This window comes from Prionailurus viverrinus, chromosome D3 (assembly GCF_022837055.1).
Source record: "Prionailurus viverrinus isolate Anna chromosome D3, UM_Priviv_1.0, whole genome shotgun sequence".
Taxonomy (NCBI): Eukaryota; Metazoa; Chordata; class Mammalia; order Carnivora; family Felidae; genus Prionailurus; species Prionailurus viverrinus.
This window is the reverse complement of record NC_062572.1, coordinates 10,840,664-10,867,115: the sequence shown is the minus strand read 5'-3', so window position 1 is coordinate 10,867,115 and position 26,452 is coordinate 10,840,664. Positions and strand designations below refer to the sequence as shown.

At 56.9% G+C, this 26,452-nt stretch overlaps 1 protein-coding gene across 6 annotated transcripts in view; it reads left to right on the top strand.

Annotated features, from left to right (window-relative positions):
• Positions 1-26,452, top strand: part of RASAL1 (RAS protein activator like 1) — a 45,660-nt gene that overhangs the window by 15,454 nt on the left and 3,754 nt on the right. For 2 of the 6 annotated variants that reach the window (XR_007145817.1, XM_047827855.1), the window contains exons 3-19: positions 212-542; positions 789-1,507; positions 5,935-5,991; positions 8,125-8,238; positions 8,377-8,438; positions 13,317-13,446; positions 15,444-15,525; positions 15,606-15,737; positions 17,399-17,487; positions 18,179-18,296; positions 18,419-18,572; positions 18,929-18,993; positions 19,277-19,389; positions 20,365-20,557; positions 23,575-23,712; positions 24,509-24,650; positions 25,803-25,975. Coding sequence is in view for 4 of the 6 variants with exons in the window: in XM_047827855.1 (XP_047683811.1) it covers positions 1,443-1,507; positions 5,935-5,991; positions 8,125-8,238; positions 8,377-8,438; positions 13,317-13,446; positions 15,444-15,525; positions 15,606-15,737; positions 17,399-17,487; positions 18,179-18,296; positions 18,419-18,572; positions 18,929-18,993; positions 19,277-19,389; positions 20,365-20,557; positions 23,575-23,712; positions 24,509-24,650; positions 25,803-25,975 (1,827 nt within the window). In the remaining 2 variants the exon portion in view is untranslated. Of the gene's footprint in view, positions 1-211; positions 543-788; positions 1,508-5,934; positions 5,992-8,124; positions 8,239-8,376; positions 8,439-13,316; positions 13,447-15,443; positions 15,526-15,580; positions 15,738-17,398; positions 17,488-18,178; positions 18,297-18,418; positions 18,573-18,928; positions 18,994-19,276; positions 19,390-20,364; positions 20,558-23,574; positions 23,713-24,508; positions 24,651-25,802; positions 25,976-26,452 lie in introns of those variants that run through there. The other 4 variants (XR_007145818.1, XM_047827857.1, XM_047827856.1 and 1 more) reach the window with 3 other exon arrangements.

The following is a 26,452-nucleotide window of genomic DNA, read 5'->3' as shown; positions in this document are numbered from 1 at the left end:
TGCAAGTTTTAAGACTTGAAAAATGTCCCAACCTGGAGCTGAGGAGCGGAGAAAAGAAGAAAGCCTGTGTCTGGGGTGGTAGGCATCTTGGAAGTCTTCCTAGGAGGGCTGATGTTTGAGTCATGCCTAGGAGGACAAGAATAAGGACAGCAAGCCCCTTCCGGATCCACCCCCCCTACTGTTTTGAGACCTGTGTCTGCTGCTTCCACAGGTGCTTTATCCCACCTAATTCTCGCAAGGCTCTGGGAGCAAAGTTCTATGTGATTCCCACGGAGCATACGAGGAAACCAGACCGACGCGCAGGGAGGCTAAGTGACTTGCTCAGTGTCACAGCTACCAAGTGGTTGAGTCAGGCTTCAAACCCAGGAAGGCAAACCAATTACTGACCGACGCCTTCATGAGCCGTCTCATCCCCCCGAACCTGTTTCTTTATCCATAAAATGGGGCAACGGGGCAACGGTACTTAGCGCGTGGAATCATCATGGACACGGACGACGACGACAGACTGCCTGCAAACCGCTTAGAACAGCGCCTGGCGCACAGTAAGTGTTCCAACGATTGGGGACGACTTGTCACCGCTGTCGTGGTTGTTATCTTCAGGCCTCCCCTCCCCCTCCGGCCGCGGCTGCCTCCCCCGCAGTGCCAGCCCGTGACGTGGGAGCTGCCGCTCGCACAGTCTGGGTTTAATTGGAAACTAAACGACAGGGAAGGGGATGTTCGAGGCCCCTCCCTAGACTCTGAACGGACCCCCCCCCCCCCCCCCCGGGAATGTGCGACTCCCTCTCTAGCGACGCCTCCCGCCGACCGCGGGTACTGCTCCCGGACAGGACACGGAGGTGCGATCCAGGAGGTGGCGCCGGGATGGTCGGCAAGGAAGGGCCAGGGAGATGCGAGTGTGTCGGAGGGAGGGCAGGCAGGGGACCTACTGTGTCTTCTGAGCCCCAGGCCAACTCACCGCGAGCCAGCGGCCACGCCCGCCGTGGCCGTGGGCCGCCCCCCACCTGGCGGTCCCAGCCTCCGCGCGCCCTGGTCTCCGCCGCCGGTGCGCTCAGGCGCGCTTGGCTGGGGCTCCGGCAGAGGGCGCGCGAGGGGTCCCGGGGACGGGCGGGGGACACGCGGGAGGCGGGATTGGGGGGAGGGCCCTGGGCTGCCCCTCCGCCCCCTGCCCGCCCTCCCGGAGCTCCAGCCGCCGGTGGCCCCTGCGCGCTCTGTCTCCTCCGCGCACAGCTCCTACCTGTAGAGTCCGAGGGGCGCCCCCTCCCCGGACACCTATTCTTCTCCCTCGGAAACCTCCCCCCCAGCTACCCGCGTCTCGGACGGGCGGCGCTGGGACCCCGAGACAGGGCGCCAGGCTCGCAGCTGGTGACATGTAGACGCCCCCTCCGCGGTCCAGCCTCGGCGCCTGGGCACCCTTCTGCCCGTAAAGTTTGGGGCTGGGCGCCATGGCCAAGAGCAGCTCCCTGAACGTCCGCGTGGTGGAGGGCCGGGCGCTGCCTGCCAAGGACGTGTGAGTACCCTGGGGCGGGTCGCGGGTGAGGGGCGCACCGGACATGGGATGGGGCGGGGGGGCACCCGTTCCGCATGCCAGGGAGGGTCGGTGACGTGGGCAGGGGCTTCTTGTGTAAGACACAGTGTTGGGGCAGATCCGCCTTCACGGGGCGAGAGGCCCCATGGCCATCGCTGTCCTAGTGGGAGGGGGTGCCCAGACTTAGCAGACGCCCCACCCTGCCCCCAGGAAGAGGGATGTCTTTGTTCCTGGGATGTGCTAAAAGGGGACTGGACGGTCGGATTCTGTTGGAGCTGGGATTGGAGCGAGGGAGGGGGGGGTCTCTTCCTTAGTGGCGGCAGGTGCGGGAGGTGGGGCTTCTCCAGGCCTGGGTGGGTGCCTATCAAAAGAAACCTGGGAAGGAGGCCCAGAGGGCTGGGTGGCCTCAGCATTCGCATCTGGTGTTACCAGGTGGCCCATCAATCAGGCCCGAGGGAAGCTGGGGTCCTCTTAACCCAGAGCCCTGAGCTCCCCAGCTAAGAGTTCCCTGGATGCTGAGCTGCTGGAGGGGGCACCCTCTCCCGGGAGCCCCCTCCCCAGCCAGGTGTGATGGGGCAGGAAGACCCTTGGGCTCCCCTTAGTACCGGTCCTTGGCTATGCTTCCCCCAGGGCTGAGTCAGCAGTTGCCAAATCAGCAGAACGGCAGGAGGGGTCCCCCTCCTGCTTGGCCTGGAGCCCAGAAGGGGCTCTGAGGTGTCAGCACCTGGACAGGTGTGGGATCCTTGGCAGGATATCAACTGTGTGACCTTGAACCTTGTTCCTGTTGGGTCTCCATTTCCCACCAGGGCATAGGAGCTCTGGCCAGGAGGCGCCCAGCCCCATGCAGCCGTGGGGGTGGGGGACCTGTTAGGATGTCTCCCGTGGCCAAGGTGAGCCGAGATCTGGATTCCGAGGCTTTGCCCAAGTTGAGGTTGGGGCTTAGCTATGCCCTGACTCCCCCAGCTGTGGGTCCCCAGTGAGGAGTATCCTGCCTTTGATTCCGCGAACCTCGCCCCTCCCCAACACTGGGCTGCTTAGAACAGTTGTAACTTCCCCTCATCCTCATCAGCCACCCCAAATAAACATGCACCTGACATAGAAGCAGAGCGCATGCTGTGTGAACGCAGCATCTGGACAAGCCCCGGCTTCCCTCTTTCTGGGACACCCTCTCAGAGCCTCTGAGAATGAGATTCTGGAACTGTGGGGGCAGCGGGGCTAGAGTGGGGGCCTAGAAACTGCTGGAGGGCTGAGGGGGGCCCCTCCAGAAACCAGGCGTCCATCTCACAGTCCTGAACGAGGGCCATGAGGGAGTGGGGGGCACCGCCCTGGCCCCTGGACGTGCCTCGTGGGGCTCCTTCTGCCTTTCCTGCGGAGGAAGTTGACTCATACCTGGTTCCTACATCTCTCGGCCACGCCTCCTTCCCCAAGTTCCCGGGCCAAGGTGAGCCCCAGAGCAAGGGGGGAAAGGAGTCACTAAGCTCTCATTGGGGATCCAGCCACCCTGCCTCAGTTTCCCTGGCCGTTGACTCCCTTCATCAGAGAGGCTCTCTTCAGAGCATGCTGGGATCTCCAAGCCCATGGAGACTCAGGTGGGATGTGTTCTCTCTCGTCTCTAAGAGAAAGGGCCCAGACTCTTCCTGAAGCCTCGTCAAGTTTGAGGGCAGTGTGCAACCTGACTCTGGAGAGTTCTCAACTGAAAATTCTTGAGTATTACTATTATTATTTTTTTTTTAACCTAGCCTTCCTGCCTCTCTTGTCTTTTCTTTTTTTTTTTTTAATTTTCTTTTAACGTTTTTTATTTATTTTTGAGACAGAGAGAGACAGAGCATGAACGGGGGAGGGTCAGAGAGAGGGAGACACAGAATCTGAAACAGGCTCCAGGCTCTGAGCTGTCAGCACAGAGCCTGACGCGGGGCTCGAACCCATGGACCGCGAGATCATGACCCGAGCCGAAGTTGGCCGCCCAACCGACTGAGCCACCCAGGCGCCCCTACTATTATTTTTTTAAGTTTACTTAGTTTTGAGAGAGACAGCGAGCACAAGTGGGGGAGGGGCAGAGGGAGAGGGAGACACAGAATCCGAAGCGGGCTCCCGGCTCTGAGCTGTCAGCACAGATCCCGACGCGGGGCTCGAACCCACGAACTGCGAGATGGTGACCTGAGCCGAAATCGGATGCTTAACCGCCCAACGGACTGAGCCGCGAGGCACCCTTGGGTGTTACTATTATTAGTGATAGCAACTATAAGGCTTCCTCCGGGCCAGGTCCTGCACTTAACATTTTCTGTAGGTCCTGTTAGCAATTACATTTATAAATGGGGAAACTGAGGTCCAGAGAGGCAAAGTCTCTTGCCCAAGGTCACACAGCTAGGATCTGAGCCCTGACCGCTCCCACGTATAAACCAAACTGGGCAGGCAACGGCTGAGAGGACTTCTTTCCCACACTTGGGTCGGGGCAGGGGCCACGGGAGAGGTCAAGGGTCTGGAGAGATTGAGGGTCGAGGGGCAGCCTCCTGCCACTGCCGCCTCCTACCTGATGGGAGCCTGATAAGGCCCTTGTGCGTCAGAGCTGTGGAGCTGACGTGCTAGCCTGGCTCCCAGGAGGGGCCCCAGGGTCATGTCTCGTTGACAGAAGGGGGCGTGTCTCCCAGCTCTTTGCTCCCGGGATCCCAGCCAATCTTCCTCCGAGTCTGCGGTTGGGGAAACTGAGGAAGGGGACTCCACTTAAAAGAAGCTCGAGGATAGAGAACCCAGGGAGAGAACTCAGATACAGGGGTTAACCCAGCCACAGGCATCCAGGGCGGTAGAACCAGGTCGGGAAACTGAGGCTCGAACCCAGTGCCTTTGAGATAGATTCATAAGGGGAGACTGAGGCCTGGGGCGCTGCTCAGAAGGGGGTTCGGAAGTAGAACCCAGAAAAGAATGCCGGGACACAGGCCACCACCCAGTCTGAGGTGTTCAGGGATAGAGGCCAGATAGGGAAATGGAGGCACTGGAGCACCCACACAGAGGGAGTTAAGAGAAGGAGTCCAGAGAGGAAACTGAGGCACAGGGAAGGATTCATCCAGCAGATAAGGCTCAGGTTGGCTCCTGGTGGCCAACATCCCCTTCTCTGAAACCCTGTGGTATTTGTGATTAGCGACGTGCTGAGCTGGTTGGGGGTGGCAGGGAGAGAGGGTGGGGGCTGGGACATCAAGAGAGGGGGCCACCTGGGGAAAGGATTGTGAGGTGGGGTGGAGGTGACATCGGTTAAGAGCATGTGTGCTGAGCCCCATCGACCCGGGTTTGAATCCTGACTCAGGTGGAGGATTCAGGGGGAAAGAGGATACAGGTCCTCCTCCAAAGAGCTCACAGTTCAGAAGTTTGGCGGGGGGCAGATACTAAATAGAGAAACGGGGGAGCAAGATGCCTTCAGGGGCTCAGAGGGATCGGAGATCAATTTTACAAAGGACAGAGGTGATCAGGGACTTTGGGGTGGAGGTTTGAATGACAGGACAGAGCCAGCCATGACCAGATCGGGGACAGAGTGTCTTAAGCAGACATCAACAGCAAGTGCAAAGGCCCTGAGGTCAGACTGAGCTTGGTGGAAGAAGGCAAAGGAGGCCTGTGCAATGAGACAGAGGGGAGATGAGGGCCCTAGTGGACAGCTTGGGATGTGGCTGGTAACTCTTATTATGAAGGGGGGATAGAGCGGGTGTTGGTTGGCTCATGGCAACTCAAGGGGCTGCAGCATATCTGTGCTATCGGTTGAGCTTTGAGATCTGGGTGCCCTGGTCTATGCCAGCAGAGGTCCATCCCCACTGAAGGCTGAGTGTTGGGAGTCCTCTCCCCAGCGTAAGCCTCGTGGAAATGAAAAGCTGGGGAGGGCAGTGCCTCCCCCAGAGGGTGGCGTTAAGGCTCCTGGGGGAGAGCTCTGGGGTCAGCCCGTGATGCATCTCACCGCGCATTATCTCCTTTAGTCCCTCCAACTGCCCCAGGAGGTGTGTGTTAACATTAGAGAGTGGAAAAAGCAGCACCCATGGGGTTCCACAGCTAGCGGGTGGTAAAGCCCGGATGCACACCCCTCCCCCCCCCTCCCCCCCCCCCCCCCCACCAGCCCAGCCACAGCTCCGGGCCTCCTGAGATCAGCGCTGGGAACTTTCTGGCCTCATGCCTCAGTGTTCTATTTCTGTGAGTGGAAGCCCAGAGAGCCCGTGCATGGTGACTCAGGCATGCAGCGGGTAGGCTGTGCACCCAGGACATCGCCTGCCGGGCCCCTGCCTTCTTAGCTGGACCTGCCGTGTAACCCTGGGCCAGTCCCCTCCCCTCTCTGGCCGGCAGTTGCTGCCCTCTGTATGTATAATGAAGGTGGATCGGGACCCCCGCTCGTGGCTGCCCTCTCAACCTCCTTCCCGAACCCCCTTCTCCTGCAGGTCTGGGAGCAGTGACCCCTACTGCCTCGTGAAGGTGGATGACGAGGTGGTGGCCAGGTGAGGAGTGGAGGGGCCAGACCCGGGGAGGGAGCCACAGGGCAGGGGACGGAGGAGGAACTCCTTCTAGACCTGGGGAGTCCAGGCACAAGAGGTCACGTTGAACAGGAGCTGGGGGAGGGCAGTGCTTACCCCGAGGGTGGACACGCGGGGCTGACGGAGGATGCTTTGTGCTTGGGCCCCTCTGGGGACAGACAGCTCCCCTCCCCGTCCTGCCCCACCGACGGGCCGACACCTTCCCCCTGGACCTGACGATGTCCATGCCGGTGTCCCGGGGCTGACTCAGCGGCTGGCGGCCTGTGCCTCCCATTGTGGCCTCCCCGGAGGCGGGCATCTCACGCTTGGCCGGGCTGGCTGGTTCCAGGCCTGCTGGGTGCTGCGGGCACCAGTGTGTGTGTGTGTGTGTGTGTGTGTGTGTGTGTGCATGCCCAGCTGGGCCTGCTTGTGAGTGTGCATGGGGGTGTTGGAGGGCTGGACATAAATGCCTGTGGCCACACGTACATGTCCCTGGGGGTGTGGGGGGGTTGGGGGCTGCCCTGCATATACCCGTGAGCACCGGTGCCCGTCTGTTTGGGTACACGGGCACCGTTGTGAACATTTGTGAGGATGTGAGGGTGTCGGATGCAGGTGAGTTTTGGGTGCGGGTGGAGGGACATGGGGGCTGGGCCATGGTTGGCTCCCACCCCCACAGGCCGAGGGACATCTCTCAGCCCCTGCAGGCCCGGGTGGGTGGCTGAGGCCGGGGTTCCTATGGAGACGGCAGGATTCAGGATGCTTCTGGTGTCAGTTCCGGTCCAGATGGGCTGGGAGCTGGGGGCGGGGAGCCCGCGCGGAGGAGGGTCAGCCTGCGGCACCCCAGCTGACCTCCCCCCATTGTTCTCTCTCTGCTCGTGCTGCCCCCTCACCACATGCTGTGATGCTGCCCCCAGACCCACACGCAGATTTTCTGTGTGACCCCAGGCTGCCGTCTCCCCGTCCCTGGGCTCTGAAGAGGGACTTCCAGCCGGGAAAAGGCCCGGGCAGGGGGACGAGGGTGTTTGGGAAGAAGGGTCCCTCTGATGGTGGTGCCCTGGCCTGGAGCCGAGGGCAGAGCGTGCATCTGCGTGTGCGTGCGTGTGTGCGTGTTCACACTCTTTGCTGGGGAAGGGTGTGGGGAAAGGGAAGGAAGGAGCGGCAGGCGTGCGACCAACTCTTGCAGCCGTCGATTCGGATGTGTCTTCACTGGGCAAAGTAGGCTCTCTGTTCCCTGCTGGGTAAAGGGAAGTGCTTCTGCAGGGGGGTCAGGGTCAAGATGCTCCATGTGCGTGTCTGTTTCCGGGCTTGTCTTGGTCCCTAACCCTCCTGGGGCTCCCCTCTTGCTCCCTGAGTGCTCTGGCCCCTGCTGACTTCGTGGTCTCTTGGCCCCTCACTCTTCCCCGTTTCCCGTCCAGCACCTTCCTGTTCCTCGGTCTCACCGAGCTCATTCCTGCCTCAGGGCTTTTGCACGTGCTGTCTCAGCCATCTTGTCCTCCTCTTCTCTTCCCCCTTTTTGCCTGACTAGCTCCTGCAGGAAGCCTTTTCTGACTCTTGTGTCCACACCCCCCAGACCCAGCCAGGCGCCCCTGAGCCAACCCCGATCACGGGACTTCTCTCACTGTGTCATAAGAGCTCAGGAGAGAGCACCCGTCCACTGAAGGGGGCTCTGCGGGGGCAGGAACCTTGACACCTCTCCCTCTGATTCTCCGCAGCCCCCGAGGCTTGACACACAGGGTGTTTGTGGAGCGAACGCACGAGTGAATGAGTGGAATTGCGCGTGTCGTCGCGTTTGTGGGGTTCCGCGTGCGTGTCTCTGCCCTCTCTCACCGCCCGCGTGTGAGTGTGTGTCTGGGCATCTGTGTGAACGTGTCTGCGTTCCTGCGTGTGTATCTGCATGTGTCTGTATGTAGGAACACAAAGATGTGTCTTTCTAGAAAATCTTGAGGATGCACCTGTGTATCTGTGTATGTGGGGATGTGTCTCAGGCTTCCTTGGTGATGTGTGAGTATCTCTTTTAGTGTGTACCCTTGTGTGTGTGTGTGTGTGTGTGTTTGGGTCCCCAGGCGTCTGCCACCCATGTGGCCCACAGGTCCCCAGCCCCTGTGCCCTCTGTTGCAGGACAGCGACCGTGTGGAGGAGCCTGAGCCCCTTCTGGGGAGAGGAATACACCATCCACCTGCCCATGGATTTCCACCATCTGGCCTTCTACGTGCTGGACGAGGACACGGTGGGGTGTGTGTGCTGGGGACCGCGGCTCGGGTACCGGAGGGAGGGTGGGCCGCCCCGAAGCAACGTACCCACCCGCCAGCCCTCGATGCCTGGGCCCGCGACCTGAAGGCGCGGACCCTCACCTTGCCTACCTCGCCACAGGCATGATGACGTCATCGGCAAGATCTCGCTGAGCAGGGACACGATTGCGGCTGACCCCCGAGGTGGGCGAGGGCAGCGGGCTTCAGCCGGGCGGAGGGCCTCGGGGTGGTCGTGCCTTGGCGGGGCGGGGGTGGGGGGGTATTTGCAAGCGCGTAGCCAGAGGCGCAGGGAGGCACGGGGCCTTCAGTGGAAAGTTATCTCGGTTGATGATTTTTTTTTAATTTAATTTAGTTTATTTATTGAGTGCTGTGTGCTGAACACTTTCCAAGCGCTCTTACAGGAATCAGCTCATTTAATTATTGCAATAACCCCGTGAGGTAGGTATTCTTCTTGTGCCCACTCCGTAGGTGGACTACTGAGGCACAGGGGATTGGTTATGGGGCTTGCCCAGGATCACAGAGTTATTCAGTGGGACGTCCAGGATTTGAGCCGAGATTGGCCAGTCTTGGGCTCCTGAGCCCGCACTGTGTGTGTTTTGTTCTCTGCTCACAGGAGTGGTCTCCTGTTATTTTCACTGTACCGTATTTTGCCTTTCATTCACCACGTACCTGGGAGATCTTTCCGTATCGGTGCCCTAAGAGCTTCCACATTCTTTGGTCTTTGACTTCACGGCACTCTGTTGTGTGGACGCACCATCATTTCTTTGGCTGGTTCCTTGTTGGTTGGCACTTGGGTTGTTCAGTATCTCTCCCCAGTTCAAACGATGCCGCCACGAGCAGCCTTGTACAAAGACAACTTCACCCACGCGCGAGTTGTGTCAATCAGTCTGATAAACTCCTAGAAGTGCATTTGCTGGGTCCTAGAGTACCCCCATGAGCACATCTGAGAGTTATTGCTAAGTTACCTTCTACGGAGGAGGTAACAAGTTGCCCACCCTGTACCTTGGCCAACGATTACCAAACTTCTGGTCTTGTATCTGATAGGTGAAAAAATTTCCTCTTCATGTAGGTTATTTTGTAGTTCTCTATGATTGAGACTGAAAGCCTCTTTACATATTTAAGAGTCACTTTATTTCCTTTTTTGTTTGTCATTTATTTATATTGTATGTGCATGTCCCCCCTGCCCCACACTGGGTTGTTTGGTTTTTCTTATTGATGTGTAGGAGCTCTTTACATATGAGGCAAATTTAACTCTTTGCCATAGTAGCTGCAAACATGTTTTTCTCCCTTTGTCACTTATCTTTTTGCTTATCATTTCTATCTATCTATAAAATGTGTTTCTTTTTCTCTAGTTAACTTCGTCTTTTTTTTTTTTTTTTGGCCCTTGATTTTCTGTGACCCCTAAAAAGGCCTTCCCAAATCTAAGGTTAGATAATATTTTTTACACGATCCCTTCTAGCAGCAATTTGTTTTCCTTTTTTACATTCAAGTCTTTGATCTATTTGGAACTTACCCAGATTCAAGGTATGGAGAGGGATTGAGCTTTATTACTTTTTATCTAGGCGACTACTAATTGTCTCAATATCAATAATTGAATAATGTCTTTTTCTCATCAGTGGGGATTCGTTGAAAACCTATGTGCTAATCATCATAATCACGGCTCCTATTAATTGAGGGTGTACTATGTGCCAGGCATGATGCTAAGAACATTGTATTTAGTCCTCACAATACCAAGTGAAGTGTGCACTAGAATGATCTCGAATATATGGCTGCTGGGAAATTAGGTTTGGAGAGGTGAGGAGGGCCCTTGCCCCTGCTAGAAGTTGCAGCGGTGGGAGTTGAGTTCAGGCTGTGCCTGCTTCCAAAGTCTGTGTTTTCAACCTGTCTGCTGAGCTGTACCCACTGTGCCCCAAACATCCACCCAAGAGGGTGGTGTTAGATGATTGAAGTACAAGGCCAAGCTTCAAGGAGCTTATGGGCCAGATAGAAACACAAAACACACTCACACAGAACAAGGGGCGAGAAACGCAAGGGAAACGGGCCATGCGTCTGAATGTGGGTGCTTTTTAAACAGGACAGAATTTTTTTTTTAAACAAGACAGAAATGTAGGGGTGGAGGCATGTGGAGTATCACCGGCTTGACCGTGGATGAGGATAAGAGGGCAGTGAAGCCTAGTGTACTCAAGGAAGCTTTCCTGGATGAAGGGGAATGAGTTATTTCTTGTTTTTAATGTTTATTTATTTTCGAGAGAGAGACAGAGCACGAGTGGGGGAGGAGCAGAGAGAGAGGGAGACACAGAATCCGAAGCAGGCTCCCAGCTGTCAGCACAGAGCCCCACACGGGGCTGGAACCCATGAACTGTGAGATCACGACCTGAGCCGAAGTCACACATTTAACCAACTGAGCCACCCAGGCACCCCGGGAATGAGTTATTTCTTAAAGGTGCTTTGGCAAAGGCACTAAGGTGTGTCTATAGATTCTCTCCTGGGGCCGGCCCAGATGGAGTACTTGGTGGGTCTTGATTGGAGGGGGTTGAAGGTGCCAGGCCAGAGTCTAGACTTTCTTCTGGGGGCACTGGGGAGCCACGGATGGTCCTTGAGCAAGACAGTGAAGAGACTGGAGCCATATTATCAGAGGGTGGAGTGACGGGAGAGATTAGATACATTTTCACAAGATCTCTGTGCTGCTTTGTGGATATTGGATCCCAGTGGGACAGGAGTACATGTGGGAGATCAATTAGGAGTCTGTTGCGGTACTCCAGCGAGAGGAAGTTGATGGCATCCTGCATTTGGGGGTAGCAGTGAAGATAGAGAGAGGTGCGGTGGAACTTTTATTTCTAGCAGCATGGGGCACTGGATCCTCCTGCAGCATAATAGGGACGTCCTGAAAGAAGGAAAAAGTCTCACTATTCTCCACTCTCCCCCACCCCAACCAGGAGCTAAAACCTGACAGGGAGTGGGGAACAACAAGCAGGAGGTGGTAAGGAAAGATTTCTCTGGAAGTGAATGTCGGCATCACATCTAGAGTCAACAGAGAGGCTGAATCTTGGACCAGGGATGCGGCAGATGTGGCCGACCCTGAAATGTTCCCATTTGATTGAGGCCCTTAAAGTGTCCCAGAGTGAGCTCAGACAGACATGACTTTGCAGTCAGAGGTCACCACACACACAAGGCAGTGGGCCACCATGAGCAAGTGTCAGCAGAAACAGTAACTACCAGATTTGAACCCACAAGGGCTTTAGATTTTGCAATTAGGATACACAGAATTTTTAAAGGAATAAGATATTTAGGGACACCTGGGTGCCTCGGCTGGTTGAATGTCCAACTCTGGATTTCTGCTCAGGTCATGATCCCAGGGTTGTGGGACTGAGTCCTGTGTTAAGCTCCAAGCTGAGTGTGCAGCTTGCTTGGGACTCTCTCTCTCTCTCTTTCTCTCTCTCTCTCTCTCTGTCCTTCTCCCCCACTGGTTCTCTCTCTTTCACTCTAAAATAAAATAATAACATAATAGCAACAACGAAAAGGAATAAAATGTTTAAATAAAAAAGGCAATCACCAGAAAGGGCCAGCAATAATCATAATAAGTGAAAGCAATACATTAAAAAGATAGGGACACCTGGGTGGCTCAGTCGGTGAGTGTCTGGCTCTTGATTTTGGCTCAGGTCACGATCTCGCTGTTTGTGAGATTAAGCCCCACGTTGGGCTCTGTGCTGCTTCTGCAGAGCCTGCTTGGGATTCTCATTCTCTCTCTCTCTCTGCCCCTTGCCTGCTTGTGCTCTCTCTCTCAAAATAAATAAAATAAACATTTAAAAAAATTGATTGGAAAAGGACTAGATCAAAGTTTTGGAGATAAGGAGTAGTCATTGAAATTTAAAACTGAGTGGCCGAGTTCAACCACAGAGCCAGAGCTGAAGAGAGAATTAGTGAGCTGGAAGAGAGATCTGAAGAAATGATTGAGACTTTATCCCAGGGAAACAAGAAGGAAAATACAAAAGAGAAGTTCAGAGACCTAGAAAATTGTGGACAAGTTCTAACGTCCATTTTAATTGAAGTCCTATGAGGAAAGCATGGAAAAAGTTGGGGAGCGGAAGCGATTAAAAGAAAATGATGACTTGGAATTTTCCAGAATGCAAGGAAGGACATGATTCTGTAAGTAGCAATAGCATGACCTGCACTAAGCAGGACGAAAAACAACAACAACACACACACACACACACACACACACACACACACACAAAACCATCCTTACCTACATATGTGGTGAAATTGCAGACCATCAAATACATAGTCCTTAAAACTAAAGAGAAAAGGTAGCCCATTTACACAAGATCAGTTGTCAGGCTGAAATGACTTCCCAGTAACTACAAGGGAAGCTAGAAGTCGGTAGCTGATCTCTTCAAAGCGTTGAGAGAAAAGAGAGACAGGGAGGGAGGTTGAAACTGACTTGACTGATTCCGGCAGGGAGTTGCCTGGATGGGGGCTGAGAGGTAGGAATGCCCAAGATTTTTTGGAGGGGAGAGTATGTTGGGATTAAATGACAGAGGCTTTCGTATACCAGGGTGAAGAGTGTGATAGTACATGGTTAATGGCATTGAACTTTACTGCTCGCATTCAAATCCTAGCTCTGTCCCTTACCAGTTGTGAGATCATGGGCAAAGCTCTTCGTTCGCTGTGCCTCACTTTCCTTCTCTGGAAGTGTGGATAATTACAGTACCTACATCAGAAGGCGAACATGAGAAGCCCATGGCTTAATATATATTTCATGAGGTTTTTTTTTTAATGTTTATTTTTGAGAGACAGAGACAGAGAGCAAGATGGGGGGCAACAGAGAGAGAGAGGGAGACACAGAATGCAAAGCAGGCTCCAGGCTCCGAGTCGTCAGCACAGAGCCCAGTGTGGGACTCGAACTCATGAACCGCGAGATCATGACCTGAACCAAAGTCGGACGCTTAACCGACTGAGCCACCCAGGCGCCCCTATGTTTCATGTTAATTGAATTTTTAAGTTAATACAATGCCAGAACCTGGCAGGTGCTTAATAAATGTTAGCGCCTGTGCCCTCCAGGAATTGACAGCTGGATCAACCTGAGCCGTGTGGACCCGGACGCAGAGGTGCAGGGTGAGGTCTGCTTGGATGTGCAGATGCTGGAGAACGCGCGGGGCCGTTGTCTTCGATGTCACGTGCTTCAGGCCAGGTACGGTCGTGATAGGGGATGGGGTGGGACTGGTCTGAGAATGAGCAAGAATTTGCCGGAGATTCCCCCCCCAGCCGTCTTGGCTTTTGAGACCACCTCACTCCTGGGGTACTTCTGGGCTCACGACCAGGATCCCTTGTGGGCAGACAGCCCCAGGGTCGCCAGGTTGGCAAGTTCCTGGGGTCAGAGCACAAGCAAAATCCTTGCTGGGTCCCCAGCGACTCGCAACCAAAGGCCGGGTACTCAGGCTGGCCAGGGTGTGCGTTAATAGGATTGTAAGTGATACATACCCAATTCATACCAGCTTAAGCAGGTTGGTTTATATTAATGACGCGCGGCTTCAGGCATGTCTGGATCCAGGTGCTCAAACAGTGACAACAGGAATCCACGGACAGCGATTTCTCGGCTATCTTTTGTGTTAGCTTTGTTCTCAGGGAGTCTCTCTCCAGGTGTGGGCGAGCAAAGATGATGCCAGCAAGTCCCAGGGCCTCCTACCAGTGTGGCAGGTCCAACTGACTTTCTCCTGTCATTTCCAGCCGATGTCCTGGGACTGATTTTTATTGGCCCAAATCTGGGGCACGTACCTATCTCTGAACCAAGGGCATGGACTCTGACTGGTCAGGCCTGAGTCCCGCACCCATCCCTGGAGTGGAGGGGTCAGCCTACCTAACTGACGTGAGCTGGGAGCGAGAGAGGGGAGGTCCTGTCGCAAAGAAACAGGAGAAAGAAGACGGATGCGGGACCGGCGAAACCCACAGATGCCTGTCCAGGGGCACCAGCTCATGGGATGTCCATCCTCCCTCCTGCCTGTTTGTCACCCTGCAATCCCCTTCTCTCTCCCTCAGCTCCCCATCATTTGCTTCCTTAAATACTACCATCCCCTTTCTCCTCTCATCTCCCCTCTTGCCTTTCTGCCTTGTTTTCACATCTTACTCCCACAACCCTCCCTCTTGGACCGCTCCTCGCTCAGGTCGGGGACGATCTCTATTTCTAGTTCGCTGTGTGACCTTGAAGCCTCTTCTTGCCCTCTCTGTGCCTCTCCCACCGCCTCCAGATTTCTGTCTCCAGCTGGGGCTCCCTGGGTCTGGATGGAGTACCGGGGTGGCAGAGGACGGACAAGAGGGCTGGACATGGGACAGGGGCTCCTCATCTGCTTTGTGCTAGTGGCCTCCTCCCCAGCCACAAGGCTGTGCAGGATCCTTGCGAGCAGGAGAGGGACTGATTGCTGTCGCTTAGCAACTGGGCCGGCTCCTAGGAGACCAAGGAAGGCTCTGGATGCCAAGCAGGGGTGGGAAAGGAGCAGCAGGAAGAAACAAGCAGCCCCTGGTGGGGGCTGTCACTGGATTTGGGGGACCTCAGTAAGGAGGGGATGGGGCAGCTGACGGAGGTGCGACTTTGGGGTTGTCATGGCAACCAGAGACTGGCGATCCTTGCCCCATGCCTTTTCTTGGGTCGTAGGCAAGGCGTGGGTATGAGTATTTGTTGAATGAATGAATGAATGAATGAGTGAATGAATGGGCTGAGCACTCACGTCCTGCCAGCTGCTATGCTAAGCCTTTTGTATACTCAGGTCATTTAGACCTTGGCCCTCTGAGGTTGGTCTATCATTATTTCCATTTTCTAGATGAATGGCGGAGCCAGGCTTTGAACCCTGGCATCCAGTCTCCTATCCGGGGGCTCCAGGGAAACTGAGGCTCCCTTCCCACTTCCCACGACGTCTTCACCTCCTGGGCTTTGTGGTTCAGGACGCGGCCTTTTGGTGCCTCCGTTTCCTCATCTGGAGAATAGGGGCGCAGGGTAGCCGTGGTCAACAGGAAGGGTTTGGAAGGGCAGGATGGGGGGGTGTTCCTTGCTGGGTCCCTACAAGGGAGCAGTTCATCGCCTTGCAAGCCAGAGGCATTTGAATGGTCTACCCTGAGCCCCTTTTCCAAGGTCCGGCCTGGGTGTTTGTCCTTGAGGGTCCTGCGGCCCTCACCCCTTTCCTCATCTGTCTCCAGGGACCTGGCCCCCCGAGATATCACCGGCACCTCTGACCCGTTTGCACGTGTGTTCTGGGGCAGTCAGAGCTTGGAGACTTCAGTGAGTGGTGGTGTGGGTCCGGGGAGGGGCGGGCCTCAAGATGGGCCCTCCTCAGCCCTCCCTCACTCCCCCTCCCCCAGACCATTAAGAAGACCCGCTTCCCACACTGGGATGAGGTGCTGGAACTTCAGGAGATGCCAGGTGCCCCGGCCCCGCTGCGGGTGGAACTCTGGGACTGGGACATGGTGGGCAAGAACGACTTCTTGGGCATGGTAAGCAACCCCCCCCACCCCCCGACACCCTGGCTTCCCTCTGCCTCCAAGAGGGAAGGGGAGGGGAGGGGGCCGCGCATCCTGGGATCTGGAAGGATAGATGTGAAAGCTGTCTCGACTGGCTCCTTGGCCAGGCCTGAGCGATGGAGTCCCAGCTCCCCATCGTACAGGTGAGGAGACTGAGGCTCTCCGAGGGGCGGGAACCTGCCCAAGGTCACGGGGCAGGCCCAGATTCTCATTCTAGGGTGAGAGTACCCAGCATGACTGCGTGCTAAGTAAGTACTTCCCCAGCATAATCTAATTTCCGTACCGGTAGCAGCCACCCTATGAGGTGGGGACTATTGTCTCCATTTCATAGATGGGGAAACCGGGGGTCATTCGGAGAAGTTGAGTGGCTTTCCCCAGGCCATATGACTAAGAAATGGCAGAGCCGGGACCTGAGTTCAGGTTTCTCTGACACCACACTCTCAGCCCTTAACCCCTACCCCTGGACGCCCTGGGCTCAAGGTCTTTCTCTTGGAGCCTCAGTTTGCCCATCTATAAAATGAGTACGATTGTCCCTGCCTCTCGGTGGCAGTGTGGATACAGTCCGGGCTGACAGTTTTTCAAAGGAGACGAGATTAGAGCAAGTTACAGGGAGGCTTGGTTGCACACAGCCTTGGAGGGGGGAATGTCAACGGTGCAGCTGCTTTGGAAAAGAGTCTGGCCGTTCCTCAAACGGTTAAAGACAGTTGTCACATGCCCCGGCGGTTCCACTTCTAGGTACGCACCAAAGGGAAATGCACGCATTTGTCCACACAAAAGCTTGCTAATGACAACCAGGTGTGGAAGCAAAACCCAAATGTCCATCCCCAGGTGAATGAATAAATCAAACGTGGTGTATCTTACGAGGGACTAGGGCTCAGCCATAAAAAGGAAGGGCACACTGGCCCCTGCGACCTCGTGGATGAATCTTGAAAACATGCTAAGGGGAAGAAGCCAGGCCAATAAACCCACAGAATTCTATGATTTCATTTCTGTGAGCCGTCCGGAGGAGGAGACAGTGTAAAGACAGAAAGTAGATCAGTGGTTACAGGAGCCGGGGCTGGGGTGGGAGCTGGGGAGGGACATCTAAGCCTATGGGTACAGGCTTTCGGTGGGGGGGGGGGGGCTGATAGAAAATGTTCTGAAATTAGTGGTGATGGTTGCACAGCTCCGTGAGTGGACCGAAAACTTGTATGGGATACAAATTACATCTTTATAATATTTTAAGAGAGAGGAGGTGGGGCTCGGGGGGCCTCCCGGGCTGTCTTTAAGCCTCTTGGCAGATGTGATTTGTGTCCCCAGACAGAGTGGAAAAGGCTCTCTGTCCAGATATGTTGCCTCCGGCAGCTGTGTGACCTCGGGCGAGTCGCCCCGTCTCTCCAAGCCTCAGTTTCCCCAACTGTAAATTAAGTGTCCCGTGGAAGCCCTCAGGGTCCTGGCAGGAGCTGATGATTTGGGACTGGGGGAGGGAGTGTGGCTGCCCTTGCGCTGATAGGGTATGGTGGGGGAGAGGAGGTGGCCCCTGCCAGGCTGCGCCTCCCCTCCTTGGGTGGGCAGCCCGAGCCCTTCTAGGGCTGGGTGGGGCCTGGGCCTCGGCGGGCAGGGCTCAGCTGAAGGTCTGTGTGTCCCCCCTGCAGGTGGAGTTTCCCCCACCGGTCCTGCAGCAGAACCCTCCCCGTGGCTGGTTCCGTCTCCTGCCCTTCCCCAGAGCCGAGGAGGATTCTGGGTAAATGTAGGCTGAGCTCGTGTTGAGTGCTGTCTTCAGCTTGCGGGCACGTCCTCACGGGTGCCCCGGCCAGCCCACAAGCTGCCACCACGTCCCTTCGTTCACCCATTTAACAAGTGTCTGTCTCGCAATGCGTGTTCCGTATGTGCAGATGGGTTCACCGTATACCCATCCACGTGTTTGCGTGTGAACGTGTCAGTCCCCACCAGTCGATGTGCACTCGGAACCCTGGGTCCCTCCACACCTGTCCACATCTTCTGTTCTTGTACACCGTGGACTGGCCACGCTGTTTTTATTTGCATTTATTTAAAAAATTTTTAAGTGTATTTATTTATTTTGAGGCGGGGAGGCGGGGGGAGGAGGGGCAGGGGGAGAGGGAGAGTCCCAAGCAGGCTGGTCAGCGCAGAGCCTGAAAGGGGGTGGGGCTGGTCCAAACTCACGAACCCGTGAGCTCATGACCTGAGCCGAACGCAAGGGTCAGGTGCTCAACCCACTGAGCCACCAGGCGCCCGTGACTGTACCCGTCCCTTCCTGTCTTTCCGTGTCAGTATCGGTTCGCACCTGCCCACATCTGCCTTGTTTGGCTAACGTCCATGCTCCTTATATCTGTGTTCACCCCTGCCTATCCTGGCCATCTGCCCCTGTGCACACCCGCCCGATGCTCTTACCCCTGTGGCCTGACCCCGGTTAGGGAGCAGCTGGGTGCCCTGCGGCTGAAAGTGCGCCTCATCGAGGACCGCATCCTGCCCTCCCACAACTACCGGCCGCTCACGGAGCTGCTCACGGAGGCTGTGCGGGGGCCGGCAGAGGTGGGTGCCTCAGTCCCCCCGGGGCCTGGCACCAAGGCCTCTCCCTGCTTCGGAGATCCCTACCTGGGCTCTTTTGCCCTCGGGGCCCTGGGCCACCTCTCCTGCCTCCTGTCCCTGCCCAGGAGGATGCCGCTAGTCCCCTGGCCGTGCTGGAGGAGCTGACCTCAGGGGACTGCCGCCAGGACCTTGCCACCAACCTGGTGAAGCTCTTTCTTGGCCAGGGCCTGGCCGGGCCCTTTCTGGACTATCTCACTCGGCGCGAGGTGACCCGGACCAGTGAGTTGCCTGCATGAGCCCCAGACGTCACTCCTCAAGGAAGGGCCCGGTGCAAGGTCTCTGAGGGAGAGACGGGGAGCCTCAGGCCGAGGTCACGGGCTCCTATGTGTGTGGATGGGGGGGTCCCTACACTGTGCACCGCCAGCCAGTGGTTCCGGCCCCGGTTTTGCCGCTCTTGAGCTGTGTGACCTTAGGCAGCTCATCTAACCACTCTGGGCTCCTCTACTGTGCATGGAGTTGATATTACAGCTCTCCTTGGTTCCTGAGGCGGGAATGTCATGACTCCCTCCTTGGGTGGGTGGGGTGGGGTGGATCCAGCCCCCGATCCCAGCAGACACTTCCCTCTGCCCTCCCAGCCGACCCCAACACCCTCTTCCGCTCCAACTCCCTGGCATCCAAGTCAATGGAACAGTTTATGAAGGTGAGCAAGAGGCCTGGCGGGGCCCAGAGGCGGCTCCTTCGAGGGGACTCCTTTTCCAGTGCTTCCCGGGACCCCGGAGCTGGGCTGGCTGAGCTGGGGTGCTGGTGGCTGGTGCCTGGCTCTGCCCTGAGTCTCACCTGGAGAGCGCCCCCCACCCGCGCTCTTGGGCCTGCTTCAGTCTCCCTCTGAGCCTCTCCCCGCGTGCTGCCCCCCGCCCCTGGCTCATGGGCACGGCTTAGCCTCATCCTCAGCCCCTGCCCCACGCGGCGCCCCCTGCCCTCAGCTCGTGGGCATGCCTTACCTGCACGAGGTCTTGAAGCCCGTGATTAACCGCGTCTTCGAGGAGAAGAGATACATCGAGCTGGACCCTTGCAAGATAGACCTGGGTCGCACCAGGTGAGCGAAGCCCGAGGGGTGAACCGCGACCCTCTGACAGCCCCCTTGTCCGCCTGGGTCTGTGCTCCCCCTCCCTCTGGCCCGGCCGCTGGGGAGCCCTGCATTCGGGCCGAGAGCCTCAGCCGTGAGCACCGAGCTCCTCCGGCCGGAAGGGGTAGTGGTCGCGGGCGGGCCTCCGAAGCTGAGCCCCCGGGTTCAGATCCCGGCTCTGAGGTGGGCGAGACGGACCCTACACCTGTGTGGGGACGAGAAGGAAGGGGATAAGTGCTGTCCCGTCACCCCCTCGGCAAAAACAGCTGCTGAGAACCTACTAGGCGCCAGACCCTGGCTGAATGCTGATGCCCCGCGGGGAAGTGGATGCAAGTCCGTCTTCTAGGGGGAGGTGCATAATCAACTAAAGAAGGTTATTGAAGGTGATCGGTGGAATGGAGGAAGACAGAGCAGGGGAGTGTCGTGGGAAGTGCCGGGAGCAGGGGAGAGGCTTGCAATATTCCCTAGGGTGGTCACAGGGAAAGCCTCACAGACAAGGGGACGTTTCAGCAAAGACTGGCAGGAGGTGAGGGAGGGAGGCGTGCACAGATCCGGAAGGGGAGTATCCCGGGCAGGGGGAACAGCACGTGCAAAGGCCCTGAGGTGGGAGCGTGTGTCCGGCATGTCCACGCTGACAAGGCACCGAACCGGGGTGTGTGATGACGTGTGACGGGGAAGGGATGGCCTCTTTGAGGCGGGCACGCTGAAGCTAAACGTGTGCACAAGAGTGTCCCAGGCAGAGGGAACAGCAGGTACAAAGCCTCCGAGGCAGGAATGAGCTCAGCGTGTTTTTTAAGCAGCAACAAGAACCCGGGTGCGAATGGTGGGAGGGGAGGTTATGGGGGTGGGAGGGGAAGGAGGGTGCTCTGAGCTCGGTGGGGGCTGGCGGAGGGTTTTGAGCGGACAGATGCGGGGCTCTGAGGCACGGCCACTCTGTTTCCCCAGGAGAATCTCCTTCAAGGGCGCACCCTCCGAGGAGCACGTGAGGGAGGCCAGCCTAGGGCTGCTGACGGGCTACCTGGGGCCCATCGTGGATGCCATTGTGGGCTCCGTGGGGCGCTGCCCGCCTGCCATGCGCCTCGCTTTCAAGCAGCTGCACCAGCGCGTGCAAAAGCGCTTCCCCCAGGCGGAGCACGAGGTGGGCCACACGTTCCCAGGGAGCAGATGGGGAGACTGAGGCTGGCGAGGGGCAGTAGCTTGTCCAGGGGCGTACAGAGAGGCGGGGCAGAGGGGGGACAGGATCTGGGTCTGTGGGTCTGGGATCCAGGGGCAGTAATAATGAAAATGATAATGATAATGATAATAATAATAATAATAATAATAATGGCAGCAGCGAATGCTATATCTAGTCCTTACCCTGGGTGGGACCTCCTCTTCCTCTCGCATTACCTTACCTCGCCTTCCCATCCACCCTATGGGGTGGGTACCAGTATTCTCCCATTTTGCAGAGGAGGAAACAGAGGCCCAGAGAGATTAAGTCAAATGGCTAGGAAGGGGTGTTGCTGGGATAGACACCCATCTAGGCATCTGGCTGCTGAATCTGCTCGAAGCCACCAAATAATAGAATCTGGCACAAAGTAAGTGCTTCTTAACTTCAGCTGTCAGAGGGAGAGAGAGAGAGAGGGGGCATGTCGGCACACAGTAGGTGCTTTGTAGCAGACGCCCCAAGTGGTCTAGAGATAAATCCCTGGATGTGCTAGTGCTTTGCCAATGTTAATATGAAAGTTGCGAGCGCTGCAGGCCTCAGGAAGGTGAGATCAATGAACGAAGCAGTCAAGGTGTGGGGCAGGCACTAGGGCGTCGTAGGGACTGTGGCAAACTGGAGCCCCCACAGCTTGTCTTCAGGGGGCAGCTGCAGAATTCAATCCCTTATTGCCAGGAGGGAATGGGGACCCGGCATGGCCAGCCCTTCAGAGTTTGCTTTCTTTCCTTTTTTCTTTTTTAAATGTTTATCTTATTTTTGAGACAGAGAGAGACAGAGCACGAGCAGGGGAGGGGCAGAGAGCGAGAGGGAGACCCAGGATCCAAAGCAGGCTCCAGGCTCCGAGCTGTCAGCCCAGAGCCCGATGCGGGCCTCGAACCCCTGGATTGTGAGATCGTGACCTGAGCCAAAGTGAGCGCTCAACCGACTGAGCCACCCAGGCGCCTCAGGGGTTATTTTCTAAAGCCAACATTCTGGATTTTATGTGAGGTCGCTCATTTTTAAAACGTTGACTCTGGGGCACCTGGGTGGCTCAGCCGGTTGGGCGGCCGACTTCGGCTCAGGTCATGATCTCGAGGTCCATGAGATCGAGCCCCGCATCGGGCTCTGGGCTGACAGCTCGGAGCCTGAAGCCTGCTTCCAATTCTGTGTCTCCCTCTCTCTGACCCTCCCCCGTTCATGCTCTGTCTCTCCCTGTCTCAAAAATAAATAAACATTAAAAAAATTAAATACAAAGATACCCCCCCCCCCAAAATAAAACGTTGACTCCAGTTCACCTAAAAACAAGAACAACATGACAAAACTTTGAGCCAGTTACTACGCGTTGGCAGCTGGCCTGGCCTGTGGGTTACCAGTTTGAGCTCCCCTGGTTTAATGGTCAGCGTGCCTCCCAAGGTGGCTGTTGGCCTCACTTACAAATGACATCAAATCAGGCCAGCTCTTAATGGAGCGCTGATGTACCGGAAATGTGGGCGGGGCGGGGGGGTTCACTCTGCCGAATAATCTAAGACCTGCTAAATGTTGCAGAGGTAACGGCCCAGTCCCTAGAGCTTGAGTTAAGAGCCCTTGATTATGCCATACTTCTCCCCACTCTCTGCTTACAGATGGGGAAACTGAGGCCCAGAAAGGTTAAAGAGCCCTGGCCAAGGGTGGTGGACTCAAAGTTAGGCCTCTGGTCTCCCAGCGGGGGTCCCTTCCTTCTCCCCTCAGCCTCCGCTGAGGAGTGAGCTCTCGGCCTCCAAACTGGGACGTCGCTTGATTTACGCCCCACTTTGCCAGGCTGTCGCCTGGACTGGAGGTGCTAAGTGGGACAAAGCTGTGACGGGGGGAGGGAAGGGGAGCGGGAGGCCAGACAGCCTGGCCCTTGTGGGGAACCCAGTATCGGTGACACCCAAGTGTCCCCCGGTCCTTAGCTCCCACGGAGGGGCGGAGGCCATGGCACGGAGCAGGGACTTCCTCAGGCCCATGAGGGTGGATGGGGTCATGGAAACCCAGGGGAACCCCTTTCTCTGCCACCCTGACACCCGTTCCACCTTAAGAAAGGAGGAAGTCAAAGAGCTGATCTCGAAGACTAAACTTACCCTGGAATATGGCAGTTGAGGGGGTGGTGGCCTCGGGGGCAGCTCAGGGGTCCAGAGGCGCGGGGCTCGGGGCAGAGACCCCCCTTCCGGGCAGGGTCAGGCATCCAGCTTTAGGCAGGGTTCACCGTCAGCGCAGAGGAGACGGGGAGAGTATTGTCTCATGTGTGAATACAACCCCTAAATAAATACCGGAGCGCATTTTTGGGCTAAATACAGCTGGGCAAGTGTGAAAGGTGGGTGGGGAGTGATCTGGGGAGAGCCAGAGGCACCCAGGATAAAGGCACGCCCTCTCTCTGCGTTCCCTCCGCTGGAGCTGGAGGAACCAGCCTTGTCTGCGGGTGGGCCAGGCCTGGGACTCACACAGAGGGGCCAGCCAGACCGGGTTCTCTCCTGAGCCTCCGCTTCCTCATCCAGAAAATGGGGATAATAGCACCTACCCCCTAGGACTGTCGGTCGTTCAGGTTAGTCCTGACACTCAGCACAGTACCGGGGGTCGAATGCCGGAGGGCGTGATGGAGAGCTGCGTGTTCAGATGCTGCCTGGGTTCAAATCTCGGCCCTGCCACTCCCAGCTGTGTGGCCTTGGGCAAGTCACTTGGAGTCTCTGAACGTCTGCTTCCTCATCCGTGAGCGGGGAATGATGAGGGTGCTTCCTTCCCGGGGCTGGGCCCTTAGCACGGGGCTTGCAGTGGAGGATCGGTACTGTTCCTCTGCTTTCCAGGGGAGGAAGCTGAGGTCCAGAGAGAAAAAGCCGTCTTGGCGGACCAGTGTGATCTCCCGGCCCATCTCCCGTCCCACTTTCCCTTGCCTCGGTTTCCCCATCTGGGATGTGGGTTTGGGGGGGGCTCTTCTCACCTGCGGCTCCTCTTGGCAGGATGCGAAGTACCTGGCCATAAGTGGCTTTCTCTTCCTGCGATTCTTCGCCCCTGCAATCCTTACCCCGAAGCTGTTTGACCTCCGGGACCAGCATGCGGATCCCCAGACCAGCCGCTCCCTGCTACTTCTTGCCAAGGTGCTGGAAAGGGAGTCCCAAAGCACAGGAACGGAGCCGGAAGGCCAAACCTGCTGAAATGGCTTGAGACCCAGAGAAACCTGTCTGAAACACCCATTAGCCTTCCATCCTGAGTGTGAAGGCGTTCATTCCATTATCCAACTTCTTCTCTTGGAACGGAAATTCTGCCCTCTCAGGAGGAAAGTGGGAAGCAGGCTAGTCGTCCTATGCACCTTAGTATGAATTAGGCCATCATTCGCGAAGTGGCCATGTTTTGAAGTTCTTTTCCTTTTTGGGTTTTTTGAAAGCTCTTATTCATTTAAGCAAGCTCCACAGCCAACAGGGGGCTCGAACTCACAACCCCAAGATGAAGAGTCGTGCCCTTTTTTTTGTCCTTAGAGAGAGAGGGAGAAAGCACGAGTGGGGGAGGGGCAAAGGGAAAGGGAGAGAGAGAATCTCAAACAGTCTCCACGCCCCGTGCAGAGCCTGATGCAGGGCTTGATCTCACGCTTTTCTGACTGAGCGAGCCAGGAGCCCCAGATTTTGAGGTTCTGATGGGCTCCAAAGTGTGCATGATAGGGGTCAGGCGGTCCTGGGCGGGGGAACTGAGCTCCGGAGGGAACAGTGTAAGGGTGCTGGGCGTGCGTATCTGTCCCCAGGGAGGGGTAGATCTGACTCAAAGCAGGTGCTGCTATGAGTCTCCTTTCACTGAGCACTGATTTGGGAGTTAGGACTTGGGCGCTCCGTTCTGGGGCCACGGAAGGCCCTTCCCCCTGAAGTGACCTTGGCCCTGGGGTCCCCTGCTTCTTTGTGCCAGGCTGTGCAGAGCATCGGAAACCTGGGCCAGCAGCTGGGCCAGGGCAAGGAATTATGGATGGCCCCCCTGCACCCCTTCCTGCTGCAGAGCATCTCACGTGTGAGAGACTTCCTGGACCAGCTGGTGGATGTGGACGGGGAGGGTGAGTCCCTGTGTTTCTGCCACATCTGGCCTGTCACTCTACTTGGCCCTTGGGACCCGCCCTTGCTCGACCCCTGCCCGCCCCGGCACTGAGACTGTGGACCGGTGGGTCAGCTCGTCAGTCAGCTAACACTCCCTGGCCCATTCTGTGCCAGGTCCCAGAGATGAACAGAGCTCAGGCCCCGTCCTCCAGGCCACCGCGGCCAGTGTGGTGGGTGGACACCATCACGTGGTGTCGCGCAACCAAAAAAAAATCTATTAAGCTCTTACTGGACGCCGTTCCAGGTGCCGGAGAAACGGCAGTGAACGAGACAAGAAATTCCTGCTCTCGTGGAAGTTTTATTCTAACGGGGACCACAGAATTTGAGTTAGCAAATAACATAGTGTGTTGGGGAGTAAGTAGAAAAGACAAAGGAGGGAAGGAAATGTTGGGGTGGGGGGTGGCGGGGTGAACTTTTAGGTAGGATGACCAGAAGTGGCCCCACTAGGGTACTATTAGAGCAAAGACCCGAAGGAAGACCGAGGGCAAGCCATGAAGATCCCCGGGAAGAGTATTCCAGGCTGGGAACCGCATGTGCAAAGGCCCTGAGGTGGGGGACAGAGAGCAACAGTGAGGAGCCAATGTAGAGGAATGAACGAGGGGGAGCAAAGGAGAGCTGGGGGGGTGGATTGTGTGTAGCTTCAGAAGCAGCTAGAAGGATTTGGGCCTCGATGTGGGGTGAAATGGGGCATGGGACACGTTTCGGCACAAGAGTTGGGGTTAAGTCCGTATCACAACGTGGGGCCCACGTCAAGAGACAGTTGGGTGTGAGTCACACAGGTGCACCGTGTCAGAAGGCGGAGCCCTGGTTGTGACATAGCAGGGTTCTTGTGTCTGGGCTCCCCAGGCGGCTAGATCCTGGGCCCTCCCTGGACTGACTTCGTAAGATATGCCCCCCACCCTCCCACCCCACCCCCACCCCCACCCCCACTGTCTGTGGGGCTCCAGGGGAGGGCTTCTCCAGGTCGACTTTGGGCTCCCCGCCCCACCTTCAGTGACACCCTTCCTCCCGTTCATCCCCCCGCCTCCCGGGGGGAGCAGAGAATCCTGCTCCTGGGCGCACTGGCAGGGCAGGATATGAGGGGTTCACTGTCCCCCCTCCCCGTTTCCCAGAGGCTGGGGGCCCAGCCAGGGCCCTGGTGGCCCCCTCGGTGATTGTTCGTGAAGGTTACCTGCTGAAGCGCAAGGAGGAGCCTGCCAGCCTGGCCCCACGCTTTGCCTTCAAGAAACGTTACTTCTGGCTCAGCGGGGAGACTCTCTCCTACTCCAGGAGTCCTGAGTGGCAGGTGGGGCCCCAGCCCACAGTGGAGGGGTCTCCCTCACACAGCTGCCTCTTTGCAGGCAGGGGGAAACTGAGGCCCAGGAACGGGGCAAAGACTTAGCAAGTCAAGCTCTCGGGCCAGGCTCTGCTCACGCCTTTGGGCCAGCGTGGGCCCAGGACAGGCACAGGCCCTGTACCTGCACACGCTCCCCATCAGACGTGGACACGCACGGGACCCGGACCATGCTTAACCGCCCTGAGATGTTCCCGCCCAGAGGCACATGCCTGGCCGTGTTAGGCACGCACGGGCCGACATTCGTTCACTCAGCCACTCATCAAACATTTACTGAGCGCCTACTGTATACCACACAGCGTTCCAGGCACTGAAGTACAGCAGTACCCAAGGCCCAACGTCCCTGGTCTCACGGGGTTGCCATTCAAGTCCAGCACCAGCTGGAGCCCGTGCTGGGACGCGTTTCTTGTCCGCACGCCCATAAATGAT